This window comes from Lolium rigidum, chromosome 4 (assembly GCF_022539505.1).
Source record: "Lolium rigidum isolate FL_2022 chromosome 4, APGP_CSIRO_Lrig_0.1, whole genome shotgun sequence".
NCBI lineage: Eukaryota > Viridiplantae > Streptophyta > Magnoliopsida > Poales > Poaceae > Lolium > Lolium rigidum.
In genome coordinates, this window is record NC_061511.1 from 170,616,434 (window position 1) to 170,629,901 (window position 13,468).

The following is a 13,468-nucleotide window of genomic DNA, read 5'->3' on the forward strand; positions in this document are numbered from 1 at the left end:
AGAGGAGGAGCTCGTCGCCAATCCGGAACCCAAGGTCCTGGAGCTCGTCGGAGATGGCCTTGAGGCGCAGGCAGTAGGCGTCCAAGGCTTGATCGCCCTGAGGTGTGCCGAAGAATTCCTGCTGCAAAAAGACAACACGTTGGAGCTTGTTATTGGTGAAGAGGCCATTGATCTTTCCCCACACCGTGCGGGCATCATCGCCCTCCCGAAGGATGGTCTTGAAGATGTCCGGCGAGACGGTGAGGAAGAGCCAGCAGATGATGGTGGCGTCGACGGCCAGCCAGTCGGAGTCGCGGGCGAGGAGGTCGGCGGTGCCGTCGATGTGGTCGCGCAGGTTGTCCTCGCGGAAGAGGAGGTAGAAGTACGTCTTCCAGGCGAGGTAGTTGGCGGCGGTGGTGGACAGCTTGACGGGGACATGGTCGGTGATGGCGACGGCACGGAGCTGGCCGGGGTCGGGGATGGAGGAGTCGGCGAAGGGGTTGGAGCAAGGGGTGGACATGGTGGGGAAGAGGAGACGGCGCGCGGCTGGAGAGGGAGGAGAGGCAACGCTGCTAGGGTAGGGGTGGGGGGGGCGGCGCACGTAGGGAGAGAGGCGGCGCGTGGCTAGGGTTTAGGGGTGGAGGGGCGCACGGGGGGAGAGAGGCGGCGCGCGGCTAAGGTAGGATCTAGGAGGTGTCTGATACCACGTAGAGAGAGATGCAATGTTCGATATATTGATCGGATGCATATGGCGGTACATATATAGGCCACGTCCTCAACTTTACAAGGAAGGAGGCGGGCCCAATAATAAATAGAAAGATATGTATCGCTATACATAACTACAGAGGATACATATCCAAATATACACAGATATGTATCTCAACACCATGAACCACATGGTTTCGAAGATTTGGGCTTCCCCAAAAGTCAAGTTCTTTTCACGTGGCTCGCCATCCAAAATAGGCTATGGACGATCGATAGACTCGCTATGCATGGTTGGCCAAACTATGGTTTGTGCCCCCGTGCATGATCAATTCTCTCTGATCAATTCTCTCTGGTTTTGTTTCCCCTCTTTGTGCAGTCGTGCTCTTTCAATCAACCTCAACACAGGGGGTATACATCAGTGCAAAATGAAGAGAAAAAAAATCTAAGAAACACAGATCATATACATCACAAGATCTTGATTGCCCTACCCTACCAAAATTTTCTAGACGCGCTAACATCGTGGCTAATAGAAAGGCCGCGAGGAAGACTCTTGGAATAACAATGTTCACCTATAACATAGCAGAATACACAAATGCGTTAAAAGGTACATTTGCAAAGATGTGTAGTTTAGTGAGATGGCAATGTGTTAATCAATTCTTCAGATTAGAAGAAGAATGCTTACCTGAATTCGAACTACGCATGCAGCATACAATTTTCCTTATACGCCCTGACTAAGCATTCTCTGAAGTACCCCTAGGGAGGCTTGCACCGTCAGCAAAACGGCCTCTCGCCCCCGCCGGCCGCCGCCGTGGTATTCCCCCGTCGTGACACCGGCGGGATACTGAAATGCCAGAGCCTGCCGGTCCCTCCCACCCGGAACCTAGCGCAGAGGAACTCCTCGGCGTACATATTCTCCACCCTGCGGTCGACGTCGTGCAGGAACACGTCGGTGTTCCCCTCGCCACGCCTAGAACGCGCCATGGCTGCCGCCGTCCATATCGCCGCCATCCTCCCCGGCGCCGACGGGAAGTATCCCTTGGGCGCGTCCACCATGAGCATGTCCCACTCGTTCTCGTACACCTCCGGCGGCAGGTTGTGCAGCGCCAGCGGGCACGCGTCGTTGCCGCGGACAAACATGGGAGGCTCCGCGCCCTCGGCACCGGCGCCGGGGACGCAGGATGGAAACCGCTTGTAGGACTGGAGGAGGATGTCGGCGTGGTCGAGCTGCGTGCGGTACTGGACCAGGTGGGCGCGCAGGAACGGCGACTCCGTGCGGACGACGCGGTACCACTCCGGGTCCTCCTCCAGGAAGACGGTGACGCCGCCGGGGTTGAGCGCGTGCCAGAGCGGCGAGTCGTAGCCGAGGCCGAACACCAGCAGCCGCATCGGCGCGCGGCGGCGGAGCACGGCGAGGGAGAGCGAGATCTCGTCGCGCGTCTGCTGCGGCACGTTCGGCGTGGTGGCATAGTACACGGCGGCGTCGGCGAGCGCCGCGAGGCCGGAAGGCTCGTACCCGGCGCCCGATGGGGCTGTGACAACGGGCAGGCACGGGAGGAACGGCAACGGCGAGGTGAAGAGGTTGGTGACCAGCAGCGACGCGGCGACGAGCAGCCCGGCTACGGAGGCGACGACGAGGCGGCTTGGGGGCTTCATTGCGGTTGTGTCGGGTACTCGGGTCGCCGGCGCGGGAAATGGCCGGACCTTGGTTTATTGGGAATGTGTTCGAGCGCGCGCAGTGCGCGTGCGTTGGGACTTGGGAGGTGGTGATAGGTCGCGCTTTATTTAGGCTTCCTTGCACAATCCAAGCACATCCTTTCAGCCTCCCAAGACCACGCCCTGAGATTTGCCAGGAGCCCAGGACCAAGGAGAACTGCAAAAATATAGTACTCAAGAGACGTGCAGCTCCTGCCACGGCCGGACCACATTTTTAATAATTAAGTGTATTTCTATATTTGTCCTAATAAGTAAAACTTATCTAAATTTAATTAATTTTATAGGAAACCGTAGCAACATTTATAACACTAGATTCGCTGTACTCCCTCCATCTAGAGTGCACGTAGTTTTCACGTGAATACAACTCTAATGTGTAGTTAATATGTTGCAAACGTATCTATAATTTATGATGCTCCATGTTAATTTTACACCAATTGCTATATATTTTGTTTACACTTAGTGACACTTTTATGTATTTTTTGGAACTAACTTATTGACAAAATGTCAGTTTCATGTTCTCTGTTGTTTTTGTATTTCAGAAAAATTGTACAAGAAATATTATCGGAATTAGACGAAAAAAAAGCCAAAGTTCCTATTTTTCTCCGAGCGAAGACGGAGTCCAGAGCAGAGACGGAGGAGGGCCACAGGCTGGCCAGACCTACCCTAGGCGCGGCCTAGCCCTGGCCCGCGCCTAGGGGTGGTCTAGGGCCACCAGGCTCCACCAACCTCGCCCTTCTGCCTATATAAAGATCCCGATGCAAAAAAACCTAAATATACCAGCATCCGCCCACGAAAAGTTCCGTAGCTCCACCGTCTTCGCAGACAAGATTCGGGGGACAGAAGTCTCTGTTCCGACACCCTACCGGGACGGGAATTACCCCCGGAGCCATCTCCATCGACTCCACCGCCATCTCCATCGCCGTTGCTGACTCCCACGATGAGGAGTGAGTAGTTCTCCCTCGGAGCTGAGGGCTCTACCGGTAGCTATGTGGTCTGTCTCTCTCTCTCCCAGGGTGTGATCTTTATGTGACCATGAGCTTTGTAATCTAGATATCATTATGCTATTCAAGTGGATTTTACCTATGTGATCTCCGGAGACTCCTTCTCCCACGTGTGTAAAGGTGGAGTGTGTGCGCCGTGTGGGTCTCTTAGGCTATATTTAACAGAATCATGTTCACTGAATTATGATTTTAGTTGGATATCTCTATGAAATTGTGGTGTGTTAGTACCGCCTATGAATGCTCAAAGTGCAGCGCGGGATGTTCATTAGTACTTGGGAATACATTTTTAAGGTTTGCTTTTGCAGACCTACGCAGTGGATTAGTGTTCGTTATCCAGCCGGAGAGTCTTTCAGAGTAGCATAGTGAAGTGCTTATATTTATATTCATTTATGATATCATTGTTGAGAGTGACCACTAGTGAAAGTATGATCCCTAGGCCTTGTTTCCAAACATCGAATCACCATTTATTTACTGTTTTACTACATGTTTACTTGTTGCCATATTTATTTCAGATTGTTATTACCACTCATATCCATCCATATCATTTGCATTTTACTATCTCTTCACCGAACGAGTGCACCTATACATCTGACAAGTGTATTGGGTGTGTTGGGGACACAAGAGACTTCGTGTATCTTAATTGCAGAGTTGCTTGAGAGGGATACCTTTGACCTCTACCTCCCTGAGTTTGATAAGCCTTGGATGATCCACTTAAGGGAAACTTGTTGATGTTCTACAAACCTCTGCACTTGGAGGCCCAACACTGTCTACAAGAATAGAAGCGTGCGTATACATCAAGCTATTTTCTGGCGCCGTTGCCGGGGAGGTAAGGTAAAAGGCACTCACATCCTCTGGCTACTAAGTTTTTTAGTTGCTGGTGAGTGCTCGAAGTTATTTCCTTTAGATTCTGCAATTATATCTTTTTGTTTCTTGTTTTTATTTTCACTAGTTAGGCTTAATGGAAAACAACAACAAAATTCGAGAGCTTTATAGTATTTATCTTGAGTTAGGACATGAGGTGTTTGAAGACAAAATTAAAAAACCTATAAAACTTTATTTGTATGCTAATAGCAATGTTATTAGTATGAATGCTTTGAACACCATTATTGCTAATGCTATGGAAAAATCTAAGCTAGTTTTTATGAAAATGATCTTTTTAGTTCCCCAGCTTTAGAAGAGAAAATTTGCTATGATGATACTATGCCTTCAATAATGATTACAATGATGATTATTTTCAGTCCACCTACTATTGAGGAGAAAATTAATTATGATTACAATATGCCTCCTATATTTGATGATTATGGTGATGAGAATAATAATGATAGCTATTTTGTTGAATTTTCTCCCACTATAATTAATAAGAATGCCTATACTTATGTGGGGAGTAATAATTATTTTATGCATGTGGCTCATGATAAGAATGTTTTATGTGATAGTTATATTGTTGATTTTATTCATGATGCTACTGAAAGCTATTATGAGAGAGGAAAATATGTTTGTAGAAGTTTTCATGATACTAAAACACCTCTCTATATGCTGAAAGTTTTGAAGTTACTCTTGTTATATCTTCTTATGCTTGTCACTTTGTTCTTTGTGAATTTATTTGTGTACAAGATTCCTATGCATAGGAAGTGGGTTAGACTTAAATGTGTTTCATATTTTCTCCTTGATACTCTCTTTTACTTCAATTCATATTTCTTATGTGAGCATCTTGTCAAACTACTGTGACTAGCTGAAAGGCGTTAAAGAAAAGCGCTTATGGGAGACAACCCATTGTTTTATTTCTATAATTTTTATTTTGTTGAGTCTTGGAAGTTATTACCTCTGTAATAACCTCTCCGTATCATTTTTATTTCGTTTTGTGCCAAGAATAGCCTCTAATAGGAAGATAGTAAGATTTGGGGAAGTTGCTGTCTTGAAAACAAATAATGTGTTGTTACCATAAAAATTCATAAAACTAGCCAGAAAAGAATTTTGAGCTGTCATTTTTTATGCATATGCTCCAGGTTATTATCTAACTTTCGTTACTTTACCACTTTTCGAGATAAGCAACACAGGATTTTCAAAAAATTCGATCTTTACCTATTGTTCTGTGTTGCACTATTTGCATTTGCCTCTTAAATCTCTTTATTTTTAGTTCTTTTGATCAAAGAGCTTTTTGAAAGGTTGCTACAGTAGCTAATGCTTTAATAGATGTTTGATATATGTTAGTACTGAACCCAAGTAGATTTTTTTATTTTGATTGTACTAATACTGCTAATAGAGAATTGTGTGAAGTTTTGTATGAAGGAAGTTTTCAAGTGTATGGAGAGAAGAATGATGTGATGAGATGAAGTATGGACAAAAGCTCAATCTTGGGGATGCCCCTGCACCCCAAGAAATATCCAAGAGGTACAAGCATCAAAGCTTGGGGATGCCCAAGGCATCCCCTTCTTCACCAACAAAGCATCATGTCATCTTTCTAGACGCTATATTTTTATTGCTTCATATACTATGTATTATTCTTGGAGCATCTTTATTTTTGTTTTTAGTTTTCTTTAGTTTTGTTTGTTGTAGCATATGGTTGTATCCTAGCATTCTTGTGTGGGAGAGAGACACGCTCCGTTTTAATTGCATAGAACGCTCTAGTTTTCGCTATTATTGTTCTGCGAGTTTTCTGATTTTCTAGTACTGCGTTTTGCTCTTGGTTTTCGATTCTAATTTTTTTCAGAGCTCGTTAGTATGCTTTATTTGTGTATGATTATATCTCTGGTCCATATTATTTTTCATCTCCGAGGTCTATTTCAAATAAGTTGATTGGTGTTGGATACGATTAAAATGTTTCATGACTATAGTGATGCAAAAGGAAGCTTGTCTAGACTGTGGCATAGACTTTGGCATGTCATGTTGGATGTTATTCTTGTCATATGATTAGTATTTATTGTTGTAGTATGACTTGTTTCAAATGTCTGAGAGTGCATAATGTGTCATTGAAAGAATCATGTGTTGTTTCTATCATAAAAGCATAATATTGTGGTATTCTCCTTTGATGCTTATTGGGTTGACTTGGCACATGCTTAAACCATGTTATGACTATAACCAGTCAACTAAAGCCTCTATGATCATTTAGTTTTTGACTTGTAATATGACTTCATGCTTTGATTGATAATGTTTTGTCGCTATGCATGATTATGGCCATTATAGCTCTCTTAGTTGGTCGCTCCCAGTCTTTTGCTAGCCTTCGCCTATGCTGAGTATGATCTCAACTCGTGCATCCAACCACCATGAAACAAAGTTTGCCAATTGTGTCCACCATATCTACCTAGTAGCATTATTTCTATTCCAATTAATTCATCATGTTTTTATTTATCTTTCAAATTAAATTTTGGCATGAGAAAATTAGTCAGTAAAGCTCTCACAAACTTGATGGCACATTTACTTACTTGCACCTAATAAATTTGATCTTTGTGCCTATCTTATGAAGTTTATATGTTTGCAAATTGCTAGTTGGGAGTTAGTAGAACCATGCTTTCATGGGGAACACTTTCGACATTGCACTTATATTTGGTTGATGTCATGTTCTTTTGTTTATGGATTCCTAGCGGTGCCAAATAAAATGGAATCTTATAAGTTCATGGAGTTTGCATATGAGTTAGAGAAACGCCTAGGCCGCTAATCTAAGCCATGCATCATTCATGGTGGAAATTTACAGCTAAGCTATAGTGAGCATTCTATGAAGCATTTGCAATAAAAGCTATACCCATAGTAATAAAAAATTGTTGAGGTGCTCACTGTTTGTTTGTCTTATCATTTTCGCATGGGATTGCTCCACAAGAGTACCTCCATATCATCGGGCAAGAGGTACCCCGTTGGCGGTTCTCAATGATACATGTATACTTACAATGACAAGAACTTATTTGAGACGTAAGTTGAGTAACATGAGGTTTAGGTACTCACATTCAAGGGGCATGAGATTTTCAACTTGTGATTTGCAAACATATAGCTCGTTTTTTACTCACATTAACTTTAACCATTCAAGATGCTTATGATAGGGGAAATAAGAGCTCAAAGCTAATGAGTACCATACTTTTTGGAAGGTTTATAAAACTTGTTTATCTTGCTTACTCTGCAAAGAATCTCTCTTTTACTATTATGTTGAGTCTTCATCTTCTACTTTATGCACCGATTAAGAGAGCATATTTGTCATTCTTAGTGCAATGTGCATAGTCCCAAAATTATTATTGATTGATTCATGATTAGGACTATTGCTTGTTCTCAAATTAATTGTATCTAGTCACCCTATGAACTTTGAAGGTGTCCTAGCATTTATGTTTTGCTACTCATAAAGGACATGTTGAGTACCATTTTGCTATGTTTTCTCTATGCTCATAAAAAACAGTTGCTTTCAATGCACCATTTTTCATGATCCTTTGTTTGAGTTACTTTTCATGTAATAACATAGTTGCTAAGTTCTATTGTTAGAATTGTATCTATCATGCCTATGTTTAGAGTACTCTTATCCCAGCTTACAATGCTTTACATGCTTGATCAAGATTGTGTTGGCTTCATGTCATCTCAAAAATTATTTTTGTTATCACTTACCTACTCAAAGACGAGCATGAGTTAAGCTTGGGGATGTTGATACGTTGCAAACGTATCTATAATTTTTGATGCTCCATGCTTATTTTACACCAATTCCTATATGTTTTGTTTACACTTCGTGGCACTTTTATGCATTTTTCGGAACTAACCTATTGACAAGATGCCACAATGTCAGTTCCATGTTTTTTTGTTGTTTTTGTATTTCAGAAAAGTTGTACAGGAAATATTCTCAGAATTAGACGAAACAAAAGCCAAAGTTCCTATTTTTTCCGGAGCGAAGATGGAGTTCAGAGCAGAGACGGAGGAGGGCCACAGGGTGCCCAGACCACCCCTAGGCGTGTGTAAAGGTGGAGTGTGTGCACCGTGTGGGTCTCTTAGGCTATATTTCATAGAATACTTGTTCAGTGAATTATGATTTGAGTTGGATATCTCTATGAAATTTTGGTATGTTAGTACCTCCTATGAATGCTCAAAGTGCAGCGCGGGCTGTTCATTAGTACTTGGGAATACATTTTTAAGGTTTGCTTTTGCAGACCTACGTAGTGGATTAGTGTTCATTATCCAGCCGGAGTATCTTTCAGAGTAGCATAGTGAAGTGCTTATATTTATATTCCTTTATGATATCATTGTTGAGAGTGACCACTAGTGAAAGTATGATCCCTAGGCCTTGTTTCCAAACATTGAATCACCGTTTATTTACTCTTTTATTGCATGTTTACTTGCGCCATATTTATTTCAGATTTTTATTACCACTCATATTCATCCATATCACTTGCATTTCACTATCTCTTCGCCGAACTAGTGCACAGATACATCTGACAAGTGTATTGGGTGTGTTGGGGACACAAGAGACTTCTTGTATCTTAATTGCAGGGTTGCTTGAGAGGCATACCTTTGACCTCTACCTCCCTGAGTTCGATAAACCTTAGGTGATCCACTTAAGGGAAACTTGCTGCTGTTCTACAAACCACGCACTTGGAGGCCCAACACTGTATACAAGAATAGAAGCGTGCGTAGACATCACTCCTCTCCGCCATTTCCCCTCATCATCAGTCTACCTCTCTCGGGCCGCCACCACTACCTCCGGTGCACAACATCCTTCTTCATATCCCTCTCTCTGGCCGCCACCACCGGCTACTCCATCTGGTGTACAACCTCCTCCTTCCTCTCCCTCTGGCCGGCCACCACCACCTCCTCAGGCTACTCCGGTGACCACCTCCTCCTTCCTATCCCTCCCTCCAGCCACCACCTCGTGTGACTACTTCCTCCGATTATACTCACTCCATCGGCCACCTCCTCGACCTACCTCCGGCCATGGGTACCTCCGGCGACCACCTTCTCGACCTTTCTCCGTCAAGCTACTCTCTCTGGTGAGCTACTCCCGACCACGTCCATTGATACCTTCGATCCGGATTACAGATTGTAGTATGATAAGCTTTTTCCCTAGTAGACCTAGGTTTAATCGAACCTTGAGAAGCACTGCTAAAATGGTGTAAAGGAAACGTCTACAAGACTTGCTAGTTAATTTGATTTTATGTTTACCGGACCTATCTAGTTTAATTTTAAGGGGGTTGTGTTCAATGATGGAAAACAGGCTAGGGTTAAGGTTTCTCTTGCAGCTATTCATACATATATAATTGGAGCGCAAATGTGTAACAAATAAAATAGAGATAAGAGATTTGTGAGCAGCAAATCCGTAAATACGCTTGCCCCTAAAGCCATAGGTGACAAGAGCCTCTTGGTCCAACCACTGTTCCCACAGCCGCGAGCAACGACAGTTATTAAGCATATGAATATATACCAAAGCATTAAGCTAGATGATTGTGCTGTGATCTCGAATGAATCACTAAACATGTACCGCTGCTTTCCCCTTTCTATCACTGAGGTTTCGCTGTAGCATGCCATTCTCCACTCATCCCACCTCTTCCTTTGATCGATCCGAATGACATGGGTACCTGCAGATCATCGAGTTGAGGAAAAGAGACAAGGATACATGATTGCAAAACTCCTATTCAATCCTTAAACATATTATAAGATTAGATGCACATAAACGTTGCGAGGATTCTCCCCAACCCGCGGCCCATAATGACTACTCACACATAATATCAAGATCAATAAGAAAGATAGAAATCATTGTGGCAAATACTTGGATTGAAATCACAATATTCTTACAATGGTCGCCAATTCTGAAGGAGATCTCTATTATAATGGTGATGGATATGGCTATGGAGGATATTGGAGATGGAATGGATAAACTATGGTGGTGGATCTCCTTTGGTGTGGTGTAGATGGATCTGATAGATGGCGGCTCTGTTTGGCGACGAATGGCTCTCCTTTTGGCTTCGGGTCCTTCACAGAACTTATAGGGTTTGACCTCGGGAAGGCTGTGGCACACAGTACGGGCGCATGGTAAGTGCGGGGCTTGCCCATACTGATGCCCGTTGAAGTCCCTGGAACCGGCTCTTCGAGCCTAGTCAACTTTGCTGCACTCTTGACACGATTTTCTTCACACTAATTACAGGTCCATTTGTCATTATGACATGATTTTCTTCACTCCATTCAAAAATAGAAGAGATTGCACATCTTTGTATTAATTAGTCATTAGTGGCAACTTGAGAGGTAAACTTAGTCAATTTATTGACTTAGCCAAGGGTTTAAACGCGAGAAAAAGTGGCGTCTTTCACAGCCATCAAGCATGGTGTAGCATCTCGATGACGACAGATCTCGATCTAGATCTGGCTTTTTTGAATTTGAAAAATGTTACTGCCGGCGCACCTGGCTGGTGTGCTGGTGGTATTTTCACTACTATCGGCGCACCACCTGGTGCGTCGCTGGTAACACATTATCACCGGCCTGTTACTGCCGGCGTACCAATTTTTCACTTTTGCGCCAGCGGTAGCCAGTTTTGGTGCGTCGATGATAGGCCTTTTTGATAAGGGGTGGCCCGATCTTGTCAGTAAGCGAGGTAGAAGGTGATGAACATGGCGATGAACTCGATGAATATGGTGTAAGATAACTTGTATGACGCTGACGAGTCTCTCGGTCGATCCCTATCGTCAATGCAATAGCTCTCAACCCTGCAAGATATTCGCAACTCCACACACTTGTGCACGTAGACGCCGACCATGAAGCGGTTAATTTGCAATCTCCCAATTCCTAGTGGAACGATAGATCACACAAACTTTCAGTAGAAAAACACCAGATCGATGCGAATAGGTGTATAGAATTCAGTAGTATTGCGTAGCAATCAACTATGAACTAGGGTTTACCTTCAACGTGGTCTAAACCTAATCTGGGGACGTCCTTGGGGCTTATATAGGCGTTCAGGAAGACCGGGGTACGAAAATAAGTGATACAAATTGACCAAAACGGGATTCAACCAAACTGGTTCGGAACCCGGGCGGTACTACCGCTGGGCAGGGCGGTAGTGCCGCTGGTGCTGGTACCTCTTCTTGCCCTTCTTCTCAATTAGCTCTTTAGTCTTTACATGTATCTTTCGTACAAAATCTGTTCTTTTTGATGCCTCCATATTGACTCTCTCTCTTCTATAGGAAGTGGAGTAATGGGCTTGAAACCATACACCACCTCAAACGGACAAAGTTGTGTGGTTGAGTGCACCGCCCTGTTATAAGCAAACTCCACATGCGGCAAAAACTCCTCCCACTCTCGCAAGTTCTTCTTGATCATGGATCGCAGCAATTGTGACAATGTTCTATTCACAACCTCCATTTGACAATCAGTTTGGGGATGACAAGTAGTGCTGAAAAGTAGCTTTGTCCCCAGCTTTTCCCAAAGTGTCTTCCAGAAGTAGCTCATGAACTTGACGTCACGATCATAAACAATTGTCTTCGGGACTCCATCTAAGCGCACAATATTCCTAAAAACAGGTTAGCAATATGCGACGCATCATCGCTTTTGTGGCAGGCAATAAAGTGTGACATCTTAGAAAATCTATCCACTACCACAAATATAGAATAATGGCCTCTCTTAGTACGCGGAAAACCCAACACAAAATTCATACTAATATCTTCCCATGGTGTAGTAGGTGCCGGCAAAGGAGTATACAAACCGTGAGGCTTCAGCTTGGACTTGGACTTGTTGCAAGTAATGCATATCTTCACATACCTATCCACGGCCCGCCTCATCTTAGGCCAATATAAGTGATCAACAAGCATGAGCAACGTCTTGTCACGCCCAAAAGTGACCCATCAAAACTCTAGCAGACGATTAGGGAACACATAGTTTCTTAGCTCTAAACAAGAACCCCTTATGTATGTGATATTTTTCCCATGCTTTATCAATAGTACACAAGTGATATGGTTCAGCAAAATCATGATCAGTTGCATACAAATCACATAAACTCTCTAATCCATGAATTTTAACATCAAGTTGAGTTAATAGCATATTTTTCGTAGATGAAGCACCAACAACAATATTATGTTATCCCTTCTTATGCGTAATAATGTATGGAAAAGACTCAATGAACTCAACCCACTTAGCAAGACGCATATGCAAGTTAGATTGAGCTTTCAGATATTTCAAAGGTTCATGATCAGAGTGTATGATAAATTCTTTTGGCCACAAATAATGTTGTCGAACCTCAAGAACTCTAATTAAAGCATACAATTCTTTATCATGGATAGGATAGTTTAATTTAGTACTAGAAAGTTTCTCATAAAAAATTGCAATTGGGCGACCCTCTTGCATCAACACACCACCAATTTCAATACCACTAGCATCACAATTGTTTCAGTTCATCAAAAGTATGATCCTGGGCGGCGCCCCACTTAAATGCAACACCTTTTTTAGTCAATTCATTCCAAGGTGCAACAATAGTACTAAAATCTTTCACAAAACACTGATAGAAACCAACAAGACCATGAAAACTTATTACTTGACTCACATTCATGGGAGTAGGCCAATTTTGAATTGCTTCAATTTTAGATGAATCTACTTCTACTCCATGTTTAGAGACAACATAACCCGGAAATATGACCTTATCTAAATGTGCACTTTTCATATTTACCATATAGTTTATTATCACGCAACACTTGCAAAACATGTCAAATATGCATAGTATGATTAGATTCAATGCGGCTGTAAATTAATATGTCACACAACCACAAAGTTGCCAATAAAATCACGCAAACATGGTTCATCAATCTCATGAAAGTACTAGGTGCATTAGTTAACCCAAAATGCATTACTAACCACTCATATAAACCAAATTTTGTTTTAAAGGATGTTTTCCATTCACCCCTTTTTCATCCTAATTTGCTGATAACCACTACAGAAATCGATCTTAGAAAAACAACAACACCACTCAATTCATCTAACATATCCTCTAGGCGGGGAATAGGATGACGATATCAAATAGTAATGTTGTTTATCACTCTACAATCTACACACATGCGCCATGTACCATCTTTCTTAGGAACTAAAATAACAGGAACATCACAAGGACTTAGGCTTATGCGAATATAACCTTT

At 42.9% G+C, this 13,468-nt stretch overlaps 1 protein-coding gene across 1 annotated transcript; it reads right to left on the bottom strand.

Annotated features, from left to right (window-relative positions):
* Positions 1-1,455: 1,455 nt before the first annotated feature.
* On the bottom strand, positions 1,456-2,337 carry LOC124647783 (probable methyltransferase At1g27930). The gene has a single exon (XM_047187660.1). It carries the CDS (start codon positions 2,335-2,337, stop codon positions 1,456-1,458), a length of 882 nt encoding a protein of 293 aa, XP_047043616.1.
* Between the last annotated feature and the right edge of the window lie 11,131 nt (positions 2,338-13,468).